Source organism: Penicillium hordei, assembly GCF_028827395.1.
Source record: "Penicillium hordei strain IBT 12815 chromosome Unknown utg000001l_segment0_segment0, whole genome shotgun sequence".
NCBI lineage: Eukaryota > Fungi > Ascomycota > Eurotiomycetes > Eurotiales > Aspergillaceae > Penicillium > Penicillium hordei.
The window spans coordinates 8,543,027-8,560,521 of record NW_026623142.1 but is presented as its reverse complement, the minus strand read 5'-3'; the positions used below and the strand labels follow the sequence as shown (position 1 = coordinate 8,560,521).

General features: G+C 48.6%; 7 protein-coding genes across 7 annotated transcripts; 1 reads left to right on the top strand and 6 right to left on the bottom strand.

The window, feature by feature from the left end:
- Window positions 1–535: 535 nt before the first annotated feature.
- On the bottom strand, window positions 536–1,105 carry N7537_003252 (cysteine hydrolase family protein; the record flags this gene model as incomplete). The annotated part of the gene is made up of 1 exon (XM_056894310.1): window positions 536–1,105. One exon carries the CDS (start codon window positions 1,103–1,105, stop codon window positions 536–538), a length of 570 nt encoding a protein of 189 aa, XP_056759305.1.
- Window positions 1,106–1,390: 285 nt separating this feature from the next.
- Window positions 1,391–3,049, bottom strand: N7537_003251 (uncharacterized protein; the record flags this gene model as incomplete). The annotated part of the gene is made up of 1 exon (XM_056894309.1): window positions 1,391–3,049. The coding sequence occupies one exon, from the start codon at window positions 3,047–3,049 to the stop codon at window positions 1,391–1,393; it is 1,659 nt and encodes a 552-aa protein (XP_056759304.1).
- A 1,458-nt stretch (window positions 3,050–4,507) lies between these two features.
- On the top strand, window positions 4,508–5,372 carry N7537_003250 (GNAT family N-acetyltransferase; the record flags this gene model as incomplete). The annotated part of the gene is made up of 4 exons (XM_056894308.1): window positions 4,508–4,547; window positions 4,600–4,889; window positions 4,946–5,063; window positions 5,125–5,372. 4 exons carry the CDS (start codon window positions 4,508–4,510, stop codon window positions 5,370–5,372), a joined length of 696 nt encoding a protein of 231 aa, XP_056759303.1.
- A 201-nt stretch (window positions 5,373–5,573) lies between these two features.
- On the bottom strand, window positions 5,574–6,887 carry N7537_003249 (glycoside hydrolase family 5 protein; the record flags this gene model as incomplete). Its single annotated transcript, XM_056894307.1, has 3 exons — window positions 5,574–5,632; window positions 5,687–6,104; window positions 6,162–6,887. 3 exons carry the CDS (start codon window positions 6,885–6,887, stop codon window positions 5,574–5,576), a joined length of 1,203 nt encoding a protein of 400 aa, XP_056759302.1.
- Window positions 6,888–7,667: 780 nt separating this feature from the next.
- Window positions 7,668–10,382, bottom strand: N7537_003248 (uncharacterized protein; the record flags this gene model as incomplete). The annotated part of the gene is made up of 1 exon (XM_056894306.1): window positions 7,668–10,382. The coding sequence occupies one exon, from the start codon at window positions 10,380–10,382 to the stop codon at window positions 7,668–7,670; it is 2,715 nt and encodes a 904-aa protein (XP_056759301.1).
- Window positions 10,383–11,565: 1,183 nt separating this feature from the next.
- Window positions 11,566–12,448, bottom strand: N7537_003247 (aminoglycoside phosphotransferase family protein; the record flags this gene model as incomplete). The annotated part of the gene is made up of 2 exons (XM_056894305.1): window positions 11,566–12,302; window positions 12,376–12,448. 2 exons carry the CDS (start codon window positions 12,446–12,448, stop codon window positions 11,566–11,568), a joined length of 810 nt encoding a protein of 269 aa, XP_056759300.1.
- Window positions 12,449–14,737: 2,289 nt separating this feature from the next.
- Window positions 14,738–17,085, bottom strand: N7537_003246 (uncharacterized protein; the record flags this gene model as incomplete). The annotated part of the gene is made up of 5 exons (XM_056894304.1): window positions 14,738–15,662; window positions 15,716–15,806; window positions 15,855–15,989; window positions 16,039–16,298; window positions 16,352–17,085. 5 exons carry the CDS (start codon window positions 17,083–17,085, stop codon window positions 14,738–14,740), a joined length of 2,145 nt encoding a protein of 714 aa, XP_056759299.1.
- Window positions 17,086–17,495: the final 410 nt, after the last annotated feature.

Sequence of the window (17,495 nt, the reverse complement as noted above, 5' to 3'; positions counted from 1 at the left end):
ATACTTGAGACGATGCAGAGAAGAGAATGAGAATAATTTCCAGAATATGGTGATACACCTTAGGATAAGATAATATAGTCTGATCCCTGTTATGCACAGCCCTCAGCCGCTAAGCAGGGCGTCGTGGTGACATGGGATTGGTGCATCATCGTGGCTTGGCTTCGATGTTGATGAGCTTTGACCTGGTCACCTGGAAATGCAGTTGTTCCATTTTGCTTTACGAAGCTGGGATCGTGTGGGCTATTCTTCCTCTTTATAGTTATTCGAAAGGTTAATTATACGCCTTGACATGATGCGGTGAACTGAGTATTCAATATATGCCTACGCACTCATCCCGCAGGCGATGTGTAGTATTTCTGCTGAATGTGTCGATGATAATTTAAGACAGTGAGTTTCCCACAGTGTAGCTAAAATCGAGTGCTTGGATCGATGGGCACCATCGGACCGGTCCGTAACGAGTAAGTCGATCCACTAGTCCCCATACTGAAAGTAAGTTACATCGCACCTGCCAGTAGACGTAAAATGAACGACATATCTAGCGCTCTGCCACGATGGAAACCTTCTCGGTCCACTCCTTCGCCGAAACAACATCTGTCTTGCGCGCGAAGACCTTCTCCATCAACATTCGGTGCAGCCCCTCATCACGATCCATGCAGCAATCCTCCAAGACCGTAATGCGGTAGTCCATATCCATTGCCTGACGAACAGTAGACAGCACAGCTCCACTGGTGATCAAGCCCGCGACAACGATAGACTCGGCATTTGCGCAGCGCAAAAGCATATCGAGTTCCGTGGCGAAGAACGCTGAAACACGGCGCTTAGTGAGGACCACTTCTCCAGATGCAGGTGCGATGGTTGAGTGGACTCGCACAGACGAGTGGCCTTCGAGATATTCACCGCGTGCGACGACAGAAGGAACAGATGAGTTCTTTGCGTTATTTTCTGGGTAGCCTTGGCGGAACGCAGTGACAACGTGGACGATTTTCACGTTTGCCTTGCGGGCAGAAGTAACGGCTGATGCCAGGCGTTCGAGGTAGGGCTCGGTGTTCTCGAGGCGGTCGATTACCCCATTTTGGACATCGAGGATGAGGAGAACGGTTGCCATCTTTTCGGGTAGTTGAGGATATGTGGTGGAACTGGAGAGCTCGGAGAATCAGAGATTGAATAAGGATGGGTTTGGGTTAAAGAGGGAGAGATTTTAAGGAAAGAGAAAGTTGATATCAAACGAAGTAGTTGCGGTTCCGGTATTCTGGATCCCGGTACCGGCATGGACATATGAAATTGAGGAAACTGAAACTATTTTATACGAAAGAAAAAGGTAAGCGTAATCGCTGAGAGTGTTTTAAATACATGGTAGAGAAAGAAACAATAGAAAGGAAATGAAGCCATATCAGTCGAGTCTCGGTCTCTTAAGCGCAAACTGTTCCAAAAGCTCGACCCTTTCTTTCAGGCGAGCATTCTCCTTCTCTAGATCCCCACGATCGAGAATTAAATCATCGCGATACCTCTTCTGTGTTTTAGGCGATCCTTCTATGCATTTATCCAAGACGTCCCGGTGTTTCTTAGACGACATCACTGAATCAGATGGTTTCCTCTCTGGAGTTTTGGCCCGAGCAGTCTTGGGTAGTCTAGGGGTCCTGCATGGCGTGATAGGATGATGATTGGTGAACGTCTCATTCTCGCCGTCTGATTCATCTTCCTCCGATTGGGAGCTATCGTCACTCTGTTGGGTCTCCTGGCTCTCTGGGCTGGTTTGTGATGGCCGTGGTGAAGGAGGTGAATATTCGGGAGTGGAGTGTCGGCTTAATGCCTCCGTTGATGGGATGACGGGTAAAGGAACGCTTGTTCGAAGTGGCGACTGTCGGCTTGTCATTCTCCTGCCGTTATCATCCGAATCGAAGCGGCTATCAAAATTGGAGCTTCTATCCTCTGGGGCGGCGGTAGCTCGGTTCCCTTGGAGGCAGTTCCGAAGGCGATTTTCATCTAGAGGCACAAGGCAGCTTTGACGCCAAACATCGGCTGCTTCTTTCACTCGTGTAGACGAAGCTACCTCGCCATGGATCCAGCTTGCAAACTCAGCCATATTCAGGGTAGTAGCATTTTCATTGTTATCCGAAAATCTCTTTCTCATGTAGTCGGTATAGCTTTTTTGCATAGGCCCAAAGGCGATGTTTTCCATTGGGTTGAAGAACTTCTGCTCGTTCTTGGGGAAAGCAATACAGGCGATATTGTGGTCCCAGCAGAAACTTTCGAAATCGGGGTAGACTATCCGACATCGTTGGGAAATCATCAGGATTCTCCATGTTTGACGCCGACCTCGAGGTCGAGTCTCTGGCTCAAAAACGGTCTTCACCCAGTCAAGTGCATGAGTCGCCTCTGCCCAGCCTGATTGGGTAGAGGAAACTTTGATTTGACCAAAGTTTTTGGTCTGTGGTGGATCCTGGCTCCTGCAGACTATGTATGGGGACAGGTGCTTCCCTCGCGTTGAACAACAGTGGATCACAGACGAGAATGCCCGTTCTTCTCTCTTGTGATATTGGTTCAGTGGTCGAACGAACATAGCGGGCGACTTTCGATACATGGTGGTGACGAATGCAGCATCTTCCATTGCGTAGATGTTGTCGTCGGTAACCGAAAACTTCTGCTTGACATCTTTGAACGCGTGGAAGAATTTCCAAGCCCTGCGGTCTTCGTGCATACCTCTTAGCCTTATTGTATCGCGTTCTTCGGCTAAGTCATCGGAAAGTTCTTGATTCCGATCCAAGAAGCCCCTCTGCCAACCGACGTTCAAGTTTGGTTTGTTCTGGTTGTAGTTCTGGTTATTATGAAGATATGCATTGGCTACATCCTTTGGCAATGTGGGATAAGGGAAAAACCCATGTTTGAGCCAACGTTCCACCCGCTCAACAACCGCATTCTCATCCGCAACCGAGAGAGCTGTTTGGCCAGCCATAATACCAGATTTCTTTCGCAAGTATGCACCAGCGATGTTTGTGGCAACTTCGGAAGCAATTGTATGAGATGGAGGCGCCCCAACAACAACGAGCATACCTTGTCCGATGACGCTACCAGGGCATAGAAATTCAGACGCAGGATTGAAAGACAGGCACAGAGGATTCCAAGACAAAGAGTGACATTGAGGCTCTGACTTCAAAAAGAAGCAAAAAAAAAAAGGATTTCAACACTGGCAGTTAGTCCTGGGGTTGTAAACATTGCCCAAGCCTCCACCCCGTTAGCTCAACAAAAATCTGGTTCACATTGGATCGCTGAATTCTGTATGGCTAGTCGAGCTTGTTCTTTAGCACGAAACTGTCAATTTGGGTATAAAGTGGATGCTATTCCACTTCAGGCCGGCTGGTTTCCATGGTGATATGATCCACAGATTGTTGAAGTTTTCTTCTAGCTTCGTTTTTTTCTCTGGAGAATTTTCCCGGTTGTAACTGATGACCAAGAATGAAGTCGAGAGGCACATCGGAGAACTGAAATGACGCAAAAGCTGGTTTATACAAGAAATTTAAATTTTGAGGCAGCATTGCCGAAAAACCCTGCTTCAATGGAAGCTCTATCAATGAGTGTCTGTAGTGACGGTTGTTCTTAAATGAGTGGTGGGTTTTCAAGTCCAAGTAAGGTGCTTTGGGGGTGTTGAGTAATGTTCGGTGGCTGTCGATCCTCCAAAGTCTTGAGAGTCTTTGAGGTCTTTGGCATCCAGTGAATCCAGCGAGTTCATAAACGTAGTAATGAACGATCATCCTCGAACGGCTGCACACCACTTCTGAGGCATCTGATTCGCCGAAATCTTCCGACTCCGGCGACTCTTGCGGGTTGCCAGCATTCGGTTTATCGTACGCTTGACATGATGGTTCTGATTCTGGTGAATTAAAATGTTGCTGCGCCATCAATAAACAAGAATCTGAATCTGCTGGTGTCACAATATACGCCAGGAGGAGGAATTTGAATCATCCAATGGAGCAGTTGTTCCAGCTCAGCCAGCGGATGTGCAGTCATCTCGGTCTTGCATGCCGGTCGCAGTCGTTCATATTCATCTATAAACTTGCGAGGCCTTTCTTTGAAGCTGCAATCCAATAATTTCAATATCCCGAGGAATCATGATGTCGGGCCCGAATTCTGACAGCGGTCGCGGGCCGAGTGCATCCCTGAAATTCGTAGATGCTCCACACGTATCCACAGCGGAGCTGAACGATTCAGACTCAAGGGAAGCAGATGACGACGAGCTTGACTGAGAGGAGAACATTAATTAATGATGATAGTTGTCACCTGTGTGTGAATCTAAGTCAGTTGCTCGGCCTTGGGACTTGTCCTCGGGGGAACCCCAGCCCGTGACTTCCTTATATAAGCATCCCATGACGTCAATGTCAAAACTATAAGACGAAGCTCGTCGCGCACCTCTGCGACTTCTTCCTATGGCTGCCTTCAATACCGCCTGAATTGGCCAATTACGTGTCAATCCAGTACACATGCAACCTTCTTCTAACCTAAACCAAACACTATGGATGTGGCATCAGTCCCAATAACACATGGCCGTCACAGTAAGTATCTTCTAGCTCAAGTATGATCACATTGATACTGACATGATCACAGATATGCTGGGATCGGTTGCAGCACTGAACGGTCGCGTCTTTGACACGGACCCCGTCATCGCGTACATGCTTCTAGGCATGTCTCAGCAACAAAAGTTGGCTTATCTGCCGACATACTGGGCAACGCTCATCAAATCAGCCTTGCTTAATCGCGCAGTGATCACCGAAGCCGATGGCTGGAAATCTGCATCTGTCGTGATTCAACCGGGTGGATACATTGACAATGTCTGGACTCTTCTGTGGGCTGGATTTCTGGGCGTTCTATGGAAAATGGGACTCGCAGGCGTTAAGGTATACGGAAACCCAACATTCTCCCACAGAACACTGCTAACTAACGAATTACCTAGCGCCTTTGGTTCGAATTCTCCGGCATGATTGACAACGCGAAGAGGAAGGGTCTACGTGGACAGAGCCGATACTACTACCTCTTCAGTCTCGGAACCGAGCACGAACATCGTGGAAAAGGTCAGACATCCCCATTCGTGGCTCCACGATACTTCATCTCTTACTAATAATACATGTCCAGGCCTCGCCAAAGCCATCATGCAGGATCACCAGCAGACCGCCCAAGCCGCGAATCTCCCAATCTGGCTCGAAGCAACAACTACAGGCTCGCGGGCTCTCTACCTATCGATGGGATTCGAGGAAGTCGAAGAGATTCGGCTCGGGAAGGGCAAGGTGGCTGCTGATGCAAGCCTTCAGTCTAGCGGGCCAGGGGTATCTCTTTGGGCCATGGTATGGTGGCCAACCCCAACTCCTGAAGCTACTTCCTAGGTTTTAAAGGTATCCTTCTCCTTATCCATACGCTTATCACTAGCATGTGTATGTATCCAAGCGCTGACGCTCACTATCAACAAGCCGATTTATTCATATTTGTGCATTATTCCATTCAGGGCGATTTATTTCATACTGTTATCTCAACCCAGCTAATAATATACAGACTGACTAACAGCTCTGCTGACTTGAGAGACAAGCTCAGCAAACATTCTGCAAGCTGTTCAAATCCTTGGGGATAACTCCAGCCTTAACAGCATCTGCAAGAAGTCAGCTACCATCCTCCAACTGTCTAGGGCCCAAAAGGGACTCACCCTGGTAAGACCACCGGTAATCATTCAGCTGAGCTTTCCAAGTCCAAAAGACCCACCCCTGTTGCTGTTCATAAGAATGAACCTGTGCGGCAAACCACCTCCCGTAAAATTCGGTATTCGAACTGGGATCCCAATCCGACGACTTTGCGACATCATCCGCCACAGCGAGACTCCATTCGCCAATGATGTTAGGGGAGTTACTATCACGCTTATCGGTGCAGGATGTGCTGATGTAGTTATCATGCGAGGGCTCAACACTAGTATCCCATTTCAGATAGCGGTGATCATCATAGGCCATGTAAGTCAAGTCGTCCAAATACTCATTAGGATCGCCCGAGCCCCAGGACTTATCCATTGCCTGAATATGGAGGTAGTCATTCGCATCGATGGAGAGCTTTTTCTCAGCGGCACGGATACGCTGTATATTCACCCATTAGTCCACAACCACTCAGCAAAACCAAAAAGGATTCCTCACCTCGACAGCCTTTGGGTAATACTTCGACCGCATAGACGAACCCATCTCCTCATTCCGAGCAGGCTCATTAACAATCTCCAACATCCCCACATTCCTCATCTCATCAGTCTGATAGACGAGCTCAACCATCCACTCCAGCCACTTAAGCGCCCGCTCATAGTTCTCGTCGGTATAAAACCCAGCCTTAGCAGCATACTGACCGGTAAACGAATTCTTCGCCGTCTGCGCACCAGGAGCACCATGCAAATCCATAATAATATACAACCCCTTGTCACTAGCCCACCCACACAATTTCTTCACATACTCAAGTCCACCCTGCGGAAAGTGCTCGCTGTCGACATCAACCAGGTCCTCTCGCAACCAATACCCAACCGGCACGCGGATAGTGTTCAATCCATAGCTCACGATCTCGTCGATATCATCCTGCGTAGTCCACGACGCCCAGTGTTTGGCGAAAGCGGCGTTCGCGGCGTCTTGACCCAATGAGGAAACGCAATCGAATTCCGATTTCTGCCCCTTGCAGCCCATATCATTCCATGCATTATGGGCAATCCAAGGTTCGAAAATGAATTGGGAGCCGAGATTTACGCCGCGGATTTTTCCGTTAGAGGATTTGAAGAGGTTTGTACCATCTTTTGAGGTCACGGGTTTGTTCTCTTCCGGGAGCCAAGCGTTTGCTAGGGCGAATAGGGTGGTGAAGGTGACGAACTTGGATAGTATACCCATGATGGCGAGTTGGAAAGGGATAGTAGATGTAAGTGGGATTGAGTTGGGTTGGGGAGAGGTGAATGCTTAGTGGGGAAAAGATGGATTTCATTCAATACAAATAATACCTGCTATATTCTCTAGGCCACTCAAATCTAGTTCAAGTACATACATACCTAGGGTGATGTTATGCATGATAGTCCCGATAGTGAAACTAGCGGATTTCCCGTTTGGGAAATCAGGCTGACGTTAGATAGGCGTTCTGAGGGTGATGAGTTACAAACTCTGTGATTGTTGTGACACCACTAAATACAACATACAAGTGGGGTTATTCAGGGTATATTCGGGGTCCCTATTAATCAATTAATCCCTCGCTCTGGAGTTTCCCTGCGCGTGATCTTGTCAGCTTGATAGATGATCATCTCAGGACTTGATCGATTTGGCAAATGCAGGCTTCCAAGATGGGGGCCTGATCGGCACACACCAAATTTAGACCCTCCTGGGGGAACTGTCTGCCCATTGATTGTGCTGAAGAGTATTCTCATAGAAGGTGCTTCGTGGATTTACTTCTGTAATTGTCACTTAGAAAACTCCTGTGTACGGTTCATGCCTTTCATCGCTTTCGTGTACATCCAAAAACACATCGGAGTGTTCAATACATATAACATCCCAACTTATATGAACACCCTACCAACTACCATGGAGGAAATATAAGACAACGTTAATTATCATTAGAGAACATTAAAGATCATAATTGCGTCCGTTGCAATCAATATAAGAAAATCATAAAACATAGACTTCTCACAGCGCCTTGAGCAATTCCTGAACCAAAGGCAAGAAGCTTGTAACATCATCTATCAGTAGCGTCGTCTCATTAACGAACTTAGGAGTAAGGAGATCATGAGCGTTCTCCAAGAGTGCGCCAACATCCGAAATAACAGAAGGCTTGAGCAACTTCTTCACCTCGGGCAACAAGTCGGGCACGTAGCCAAGAATCTCCTTGAGAGTGGTGACCACCTTGGGGGTGAGGAGGCCATCGGCGTTCTCGACGAGGTCGGTGGTATCCCCGACGAAGGCGGGCGTGAGCAAAGTGGTAGCGTTTGTCACGATGTATCCCAGGTCGGTGATAATTGTTGTGTTCAGCAGAGACGTTCTGAGATCGGGGAGCAGGGGGACGACATCGCCGAGCAGATCCTTCAGTCCAGAGACGATTGTTGGAGTCAGGAGGTCGTCGGCGCTGTCGACCAGACCAATGGTCTCGTTGACGAACTTGGGAGTCAATAGGGTGTTGGCGTTGGACAAGAGAGAACCAATGGCGGTGATGGTGCTCTTGTTCAGAAGGGACTTGAGCTCTGGCAGCAGAGGAATGACGTCCTTTAGGATCGACTTCAGTCCATTGGCCACCTCCGGAGTAAGAAGGTCGCCGGCCTCGCCGACCAGGCTCTTGGTGTCCTTGACCAATTCTGACGTGAGCAGGTCTCCGGCGTTGTTTAGAAGAGTCTCGATTGAATTGATCATGTCCTTGGTCAGCAGTGACTTCAACTCGGGGATCAGTGGAGTGAGATCGCTGAGGAGCGACTTCAGAGCCTTGACCAAGTCGGGAGTGAGAAGGGCGACAGCCTCGGTGACCAAGGTGTTGGTGTCCTTGACGAAAGAGTCCGTGAGCAGCTTGTTGGCGTTGCTAAGCACGTTCTCGATTGCCTTAATAGTGGCTGGCTTGAGCAGACCCTTCAGCTCGGGAATGATAGGAGCGAGCTGAACGAGGAGGGACTTCAGGCTGTCAATGGTATCCGAACTCAAGAGCTCACTAGCTTCATCGATCAGGCTAGTGGTCTGGTTGACGAAGCTGGTAGTCAGCAGGCTGTTGGCATTGCCGATGAGAGTCTCGATCTCCTTGACATTGCCCGCGGAGAGAAGACCGCTAGCCTGGTCAATGAGGGGACCGGCCTGCTTGATGAGAGGACCGGCCTGCTTGATGAGAGGACCGGCCTGCTTGATGAGAGTTCCAGTAGTCGAAATAAAGCTGGGCGTGAGCAGCTTGTTGGCATTGCCCAAGAGCGACTCGATCTCCTTGACATTGTCCTCGGTGAGGAGACCGCTAGCCTGGCTAATAAGGGGACCGGCCTGCTTGATAAGTTTGCCCGTAGTCGAGATAAAGGTGGGCGTGAGCAGCGTGTTGGCATTGTTCAGGAGTGATTCAATCTCCTTAACATTACCCGCGGTAAGAAGACCGCTAGCCTGGTTGATAAGAGGACCGGCTTGCTGGATGAGCTTGCCGGTAGTCGAGATAAAGCTGGGCGTGAGCAGCTTGTTGGCATTAGCCAAGAGTGACTCGATCGCCTTGACATTGCCCTCGGTGAGTAGACCACTGACGTCGTCGATAAGAGGGCTGGCCTTGCCGATGAGGTTGCCGGTCTCCTTGATAAATGTGGCGGTGAGCAGCGTGTTGGCGTTTGTCAGGAGTGACTCAATCGCGTGAACATTCTTCTCGGTAAGTAGGCCGCCCGCATCCTCAATGAGAGGGCCAGCCTTGTCGATAAGAGGGCTGGCCTTGTCAATGATGTTGTTGGTCTTCTTGACGAAACCGGCAGTGAGAAGGTTATTGGCGTTGTCGATGAGGCTATCCACCTTGTCGATAAATTGACTGGACAACAGCTTGTTGGCCACTTGGAGGAGAGTGCCAATCTCCTTGGTGTTCTCCTCGGTCAAGAGGCTGTTGGCATTGTCAATGAGACTGCCAGTCTTCTTGATGAAGCTTGATGTCAGGAGGTCGTTGGCATTGCCCACCAAGGTTCGGATCTGGTTGTCGACCGGGGGTGCTAGACCGGTGGAGAGATATTCGAAGGTGTCGGCGAAGTTACCCAAGAAGCTGGGGCTCAGCAAACTTTCAAGGCCACTGATAAGGTCCCCAATGCCGCCACTGCCACTACCACCGAGCAGGCCCGATAATGCCGATTTCATTTCTGCCGCGATATCAGGGCTGCTATCAGAGCTGCTACTGGAGCTGCTAGACTTGGTGCTCGAGGTGCCTGTAGCAGAGGCAGCGGAGGAAGTAGTCTCGGCAGCGGAGCTAGTCTCAGCAGCCGACTTAGCAGCAGTTTCAGTTGGAGCGGTTTCAGCGGCGGACTCGGTTGATTCTTTCGTACTGGCGCCAAGAGCAGTCTTTATGCCGCCGACCGCTGATTCCACGGGGTTAGCCGTACTCGGGTCAGCCGTAGTTGGGTCAACGGTATCTGCAGCCGCAGTAGTCTCTTCATCCTTCGCAGCCACGGCAGCAGCAGCAGTAGTAGGCGTGTTGACGGCTTCGACTGTGTTGGCGGCAGGAGTACTCGCAGCCGCGGCGGCATTGGCCTGGTTGACATTGTTTGCTTGAGTGGCTGAGGCTACCGGGGTGGTCTCCTCTACAATATTCGCGGCAGGGGTGACGGATTCCGCCGAGGCTGAAGCAACGGCCGGACTTCCTGTCACGTTGACTGCGAACAAAAGCGCGGTAGTGAGCGTTGGCAAAAGACGCATGTTGTCGAATGGGCCGGTCTGGCTATCGTTTCTATATTTGATTTCTTGTCTAGCCAGTCGAATTGGCGTCGATTCCCCAAACCTGTCGTTCAAAGGTTTGTTGCTGAGCAGGAAGAGCCTTCGGAGGGTTCAAAAACTCAACCCCGGACGGAACCTGCTCTTTATTTCCATTGTGATGGCATTGATCGTCGTGCAGCAGACAGGGTCCTAGCTAGCCGCAATTGCACTTACTTCTTTTTGGCGTAGTCCGTACGCCGTCCGGAGTACGAGGTAGCTCCATCATCCCCGAGGAAATAGGGATCGACACCGAGGTAGACTAGTGATAGCCTCCCATGTGATGGGCAGTGATGGGCAATTATCATAACAACTCCACTCGATAGCAGAGTCTAGCAGCTCGCCGTCGGCCGCGTCTGGGGGCCGCGCTGGGGAGCAGGTAGGGATCAGCGCGACTTAACAGGGTAAAAGTAATAAATTTCCGCTCCCGAGGTTCATCTAGGCACATGTGGTAGCGTTCCTGGAAGGCTGGGCATCTATTAAGGAAAAGCCATAAAGCTTCTGCGTATAAGTGGCGTATTGCGGACGGATGCGGGATTTCTGGGGGAAAGGCCAAGGCAAAAGCGGGGGATTCAGTATAACTTCCCCACAAATTAGCCAAGATGAGGGAACAAAGCCAATAATAAAGCATAAAGCTAGATGGGGTTGATCCAAAATAGGAGAAGAATCAATTGAGAATAAAAATTGAGAAGAAATTGGAAGAAAAATGAGGGGAGGTTCGGACTTGATGCTCGAAGAGGAAAAGAACGACATGTGTCGCTGCTCATCATCTCCACCAAAAGCTTCGCAATTCCCATACATCAGACTTGAATATCCTATTCTCGATTCTGGTTTTGTTTAAATTGGTGTACATTTTGAAATTATCAAGCAGTGGGAGGTTTTTCATGAGAATTAAGTAGATCTCACGTATACATCGTATAAACAAAAACAATCAGCAACTCGTACTTTGTCCAGGGCTCTTTGACCAGACGAAAGAAGTTGAGATCGCCAATTGTCTGGACTTGGAAAGCTTGAGTGGTCATCTTTTATTCCCTGTTTACTATTTGCTTCCTTTTTTTTCCATTCCAGATATCTGTTAAACTATTCCGTACCTGGACTTTGGTTATTCTTACTGTATACTCCGTACTACCTAGATCTCTATATCTTCCTCAATGCCATATTCCTTTAGCACCCTTAATCGCGTTTCGAAATCATTCGAACGTGATTCAAACGACCTATATTCCAGAAACCATGTACAAGCCTCTTTCTGATTGGTCATGTTTCCCAGCAGACGTTTCCATTCTAGGTCACCCTTACCGAACCCGAAGGTAGCCCCCAGAAACTCCCACCACACAGGTAAATACCCCGAGCCCTCCCAATCAATCACAGCTCTCAATTCAAAGTTGGCTGGATCCACGATAATATTGCAGTTAGTCAAGTCGGTAAAAGTCCACGGGTGAGGAGAAGGGATGCGGTAACGGGGCAGCAAGCTTACAACTTCCGGTACTTTGTCGCTTAGATAATTCGCCAAAACATCCCAGAGCTCGTCAGCCGTGCTCAATGGCCCATGTGTAACCCCACATTCATCATTGTGAAAGAGATGAGGACACCAAACCGGTTGGCTATGGAGACTTTGGATCTTAGCAGAGAGGAACGAGCGGAGCTGCCCCAGATACTCCGCAGTCTGACGAGCGAGTCTTTCCCGGTCGGGTTGGGGGATTGACGACCAGATCTCCTCTAACGGTACCCCAGGCACCCACTCGACGACCTGGAAATACTTTTCGCCCTCGGTCCACTCCTGCACGGTTGTCGGGACAGGGATGGTGGTATTCTCTTTGATGAAGTGGGTGTTGATGACCTCATGGCTAGGGGGATGTTTCCCGCGTTCTTTGAGAAGAAATTTTGAGCCGAGGGATCAGTAGCTTCGAGCCTTGGGCTCCGTGGAAGAGGCGCACGCTACTTTCGTAGGCGCAGCATCTTTGCTGATCTGGGGCCCATTTGCATGCGGCGCAGGGGACCTCTGATGATGGCATTGGAGTTGTTATTCCGTATTTTCTTCCAAGCGAGATATTTCATAGATTAAGTCGTCTCGGATTATGATGGATCTGAAGAATAAGGGAGAATCACAAGATAAACTGCTCGGGTCTTTCTACAATGTACACTGTAGCGGTGAGTAAAAAAGGGTATGCTCGCACATACCTCCACGCAGATGGGTGCATTTGCGCAAGGACCTATTGTCTAGATTAAAACAAGACATCTCTTTTTGGGTAAATCTGCAGAGCCTCGGGTTTTAATTCCAATCAAAAGCTGTTGATCGCATCACTATGCAGCACTTGTCTCTACCTCGCCTCATTTGTTTGATTAATATACAGGCCCGTAACTATGTAACATTGTGATAATGGCCAAGTCGTGCTTCGAGATATGATCGTATTCGTGCTGACCAGGCTAATGCAGGTCAACTGAGTCAAAATTGGGTCACAGCGTTGGATAAAAAGTACTATATTGTATATAGCAAGTGACACGAGCGAGCAACCACAATGATATATATTACGTTAATTGGGAAAGAAGTGTTTCGGTACGCATTTTCTTGATTATTAGATAGTAAAAGGATTGATTGGAATAATAATCCATTTTAGGCATTTGACTGATTCTCCAAACTCGAGTCCAGAAGGGAGCTGGTACTTCGTAAAGCGTTGGGCATCAAAGTAGCTCCCAAGGGTTCCTTTCATGATTTACTCAATTGCTGATATTACTGATTAAACCCTTCAGATTTCCCAAGATGGCCACATATGTCATCATTATTAGTACGTTAGCTCATCGGGGTCTCAAAAATCAATATTGGTTCTTATTCACCCAGGAAAGCCGATGTGTTTATCATAAGCCAGTTGAACTCATATGCAGCACATTTAGTTTACATATATCAACATACCTGTGGAGTACTCTTTACCCACTTAGATATCGAAGATTCCTATCACTAAGTACTTTCTGAAGGTGAAATAGTCACCGTTGGGACCTCCCTAAGCTATGATCTACAGTTCTCTCAGGGGGCTTCTAGTAAAATAAGGGTTCTAAACAACTATCATACAGTGTTTGAGTGTATTATATATTATATGTAACTCTAGATTGCTAGGAACTAATTACAGAGTCGACCATTCATATATTATCAAGATCTTGGAAAGTAATGCTAATGGTTCAGGCCGAGATATCCGAGGACGGATCCGAAAGATATAATATATATGTCGGCAATCCCGGATGACTAGAAATGGATATGCTATATTGAAATGACCCACAAGGAATCTATATGTACTCCGTAACTACATACATATATAACTAATTAGTGAACTTTACGATGTACACCGCACATTGGATTTGATACTGAATCTGAATCTGAATCTGAATCTAAATCTAAATCTAAACCCAGACCGATAATAAGAGCCATGCTACCGTCAAACAACACGCCATTACCCGAGACACTAGATAAGAAGGATCAAAAGGATCCAAATGTCATACGAGGCAGTCAGCCCTGGTAAGCCTAGATCCTCCACATCACCCCATAGTCCCCATTTACCTCGTGGTTTTGGACAAGGCTCTCGCTCCGAAACGGTTCTAAGTGGATCAACCATAAGTACCATCAGACGATACTCTATACAGTGACAAATCGCAGCGCAGTAAAAACTAATATACTTACTCCGTACAAATGTGTTGTAAATAGGGAATAAATAATAAATAGACTGTTCCGTAAAACCAATAAATCGAATAGAAAAAGAGAAAAAGACTAAACAGCCGGGGATAACTCGGCCGGCCGAATCTCAAGAATCTCAGAATCTCCAAATCTCAGCCAGCCATTTGGACTCCACCTCCCTTTTACCCTTTTCTTCTGAAGATGAGTTAGAAGCTGAGGGATCAGATCTGGCTTTGATTGGAGACACACTAAGTACTTGTACTTACCAAATCTGATCGGTCGGCCGAATCACTTGAAACGTGAAACTGCCGGCATTCGGACTAGGGGCCATCTAAGATCTACCGAATTCTATCAAGTTTCGACTTTCCATTTTTCACTTTTCACTTTTCACTTTCTACTTTCTACCTTCTCCTTTCTACTTTTTACTCCTAACAAGACTCAGTGCAAATGTCCACCTCCTTTACATTTTGGAGGTATTCATATATGGCAATATCATTCTTCCACACGGGATGGGGAAGGGGTATGTATATGGCGGAGAAGATGCTAACCTTATAGGAAACACCAAGGGATTGTATATTCTCGATCTTCCATGTTCCTCAAACGCCAGCACTGGGAAACAAAACGAGAGTAGGTGGAAGGGTTACACTGCTGGGTGGTCCCCACTCATGCTGGGGAACAACATCACATCCGAAACACGACCGAGGATATTCCGCATGCTCAGACCTTCCATCGGCTGCAGACCTGCATTGGTGGTAGATGGCATGTTGGGGCTAGGTTCAAGAGAGGGAGGAGAAGGCAACACAAGGGGGGAATACGTTGTGCTCGACGGGTGTCCTGCTGAACTACCCGTGCGAGCGCTGAAGGCCTCGCGAATTTCACGCAGAGCACGGAGGGACGAAGACAGATGTTTGGCGGAGTCGGTGCGGTTGTTATGGTCCAGGTCACCGTCTGCATAGACATGGTCCGCCAGAACCATCTCCAGCCTATCGATCAGCTGCCAGGTCTGGGAACTGTCGTCATTTGCGACAAGCAAAAAAGCCGAGGCAATGGTTCGCTGCAGGCTGATCCAGGACCGTGAGCAGTGGGAATTGATCTCGTGCAATTCGACAAACGCATCGATTGTGTTGATCAAGCTGCCGATACAGTCTTCGCGGATCATTGCGCGACGGGCTGGCTCCAGATGGGAATGTGGGTCGAGCGAGACACGACATAACACAGAGAGAAGATATGAGGAGTGCAGGCGCAGTTCGGTACGCTCAATATGCTCGGCCAGGGATCGACAGTTGTCTCGATACCGTAGATGAGGAGTCGCTTCAGCGAGAATGCGGTGGATCTGTTGTTTATACTCACGGATCTCGTGGATATGTGCCTGGGACGATCCGGGATACATGCGCGACCGCAAAACTTCTAATGCCAAGGATACAATGCGACAGAGAGTCTCAAAGTATGAGCGATGGCCCGGCATTGATTTGGGGTCGAATGGAATTTCGGGTTGGCTGACCATGGTGATGGATGGTCGGTCATAGGCAAGTGAGAAATGGCTGTTCTGGAAGGCCATTGTCCACCTGAAAAATGTGAGCTTGAGATCAACCAAAAGAGAGGGGGGGGGGGTACCTACCAGACACGCCTTCGCACTTCCTGTTCTGCAAGTGAGAACCCGGACGACTCAACATGGAGCCCGAGAACAAGACACATTCGCTCCGTCATACCTGATATCGGTTAGCTCGACCATCTCATTGGACACACTCAATACGCACCAAGCAAAGTATATGAGGCGCCTGCATTCATATTGTATGACAGTACATTGCTAATGATGAGAAGAATCTGAATTACTTCTACAGTGGGTTGCGATACATAATTCAACATCCGAAGACATTGATACGCACAGGAAACTGGAGAAAGTCAGTACATCACTCCCGAGATTTCTAGAATGCGACGCACTGTATACCCACGAGGTCAATTCACGGTCGGTTTCCGGGATGTCAGACAACTGACAACCCGACGCAAGAACCGCAAAAAGCAGACTGAGAAAAGCCAACGGCATGCCAAACGGCTTCACTAATCCGTTAGTGTCGGCTTTATAGAGACCTCCTGCTCGTCGTCGATTATCGAGAAGTCGTTTGGTTTGTCGTTCTAATTGTGGCATGTCCGAAATGACTGGGTATAAAACTGATCCTATATCTTGATAAAACGCCAGGAACCTGACAATTGGAATTAGATTTCAATCACAGAACACCGCGAATCTCCAACTTACTCCAAACACCGTCCGTCTTCTGGAAGAACCGCACAAACACCCGCAATATTGAATGTGAACGGGTCAGAGGACCACAAATCCACAAAGGGATATGCAGCCGACTCATTCCCCAAAGCAAGTTCAGCAAGAAGATCATCCTGAGGCAGCGCCTGCGCTGTGTCCTCCGACCTCTTCGATTTATCCAGGATATCAACCAGGGCTGACCGCCCCCCGAGATGGACCGCGCCCGTCTTCAAGACATTCGACCCGTAGACACCTTCCGACCGTGTGGAAGCTTTTCGTTCAACGGGTTCTGGTTCTGGCGGCTTGTGAGTCGAGTGTGTTTGGAAGAGCGAGTGCAGACTGCTGAGGATCTGTTCCATTGCGACCATCTTGGTATTGATTTCATCCCATTCTGCCTGGGAGATATCAATTATATCCGGTAAATCCGGATCGGCGCTGGCGCTCGATGGATGATCGGCTGCATATGAGCCATCGATTGTAGGAGCTGAGCTGGTACATGGAAGGATCGTGGGAGAGGCAAAGGTGGGTTGCTGTAATGGGGTGGAGGAGGCAGTGGCGACTGTAGTAGGAATGGGTTGTTTCACAGAAGATGGACGACCGTAGGAGCAAGTGAAGTTTCGTTTAGTGCAATTGCCGCAGGGGACGTTGCGATCGCAACGGACTTTGCTCGCTCGACAAGGTAGACAGGTTTTGCATTCGCGCGGGCGGCGACGGATAGGGTAAGTTGGCATAATGTGAAATTTTTTTACTCTCTCTCTCTCACACACTCTTTTCTTCACAGCTGGATCCCTGTGATCGACAGCAGAGAAATGATGGGGGAGGCTGCCTGCGGCGACCGGGCAATAAGAGGGAGCGGCATAGGAAGACGTAGATCGAGTTCCAAGGCTGAAAATGGACAGCTCTCACTGGTGCTGACCAGTTGGAATAACACCAATAAGGAATCAGTACAAAAGCCTAGCCCTGAAAGCGATTGATGCGTCCAACAGTGCCTATCATCGGAGGTCCGTGAGCTGCCCCGGATTGTCCTGCGAATAAACAGAGAAACTTTGGGAAGAGCCGAGGGGGAAGGTTGGTGATGAGATGTGACGAGTCTGAAAAGGCCTAGGCTTCTGTCTCGAATAGGATGCCAAGGTATCGGTAC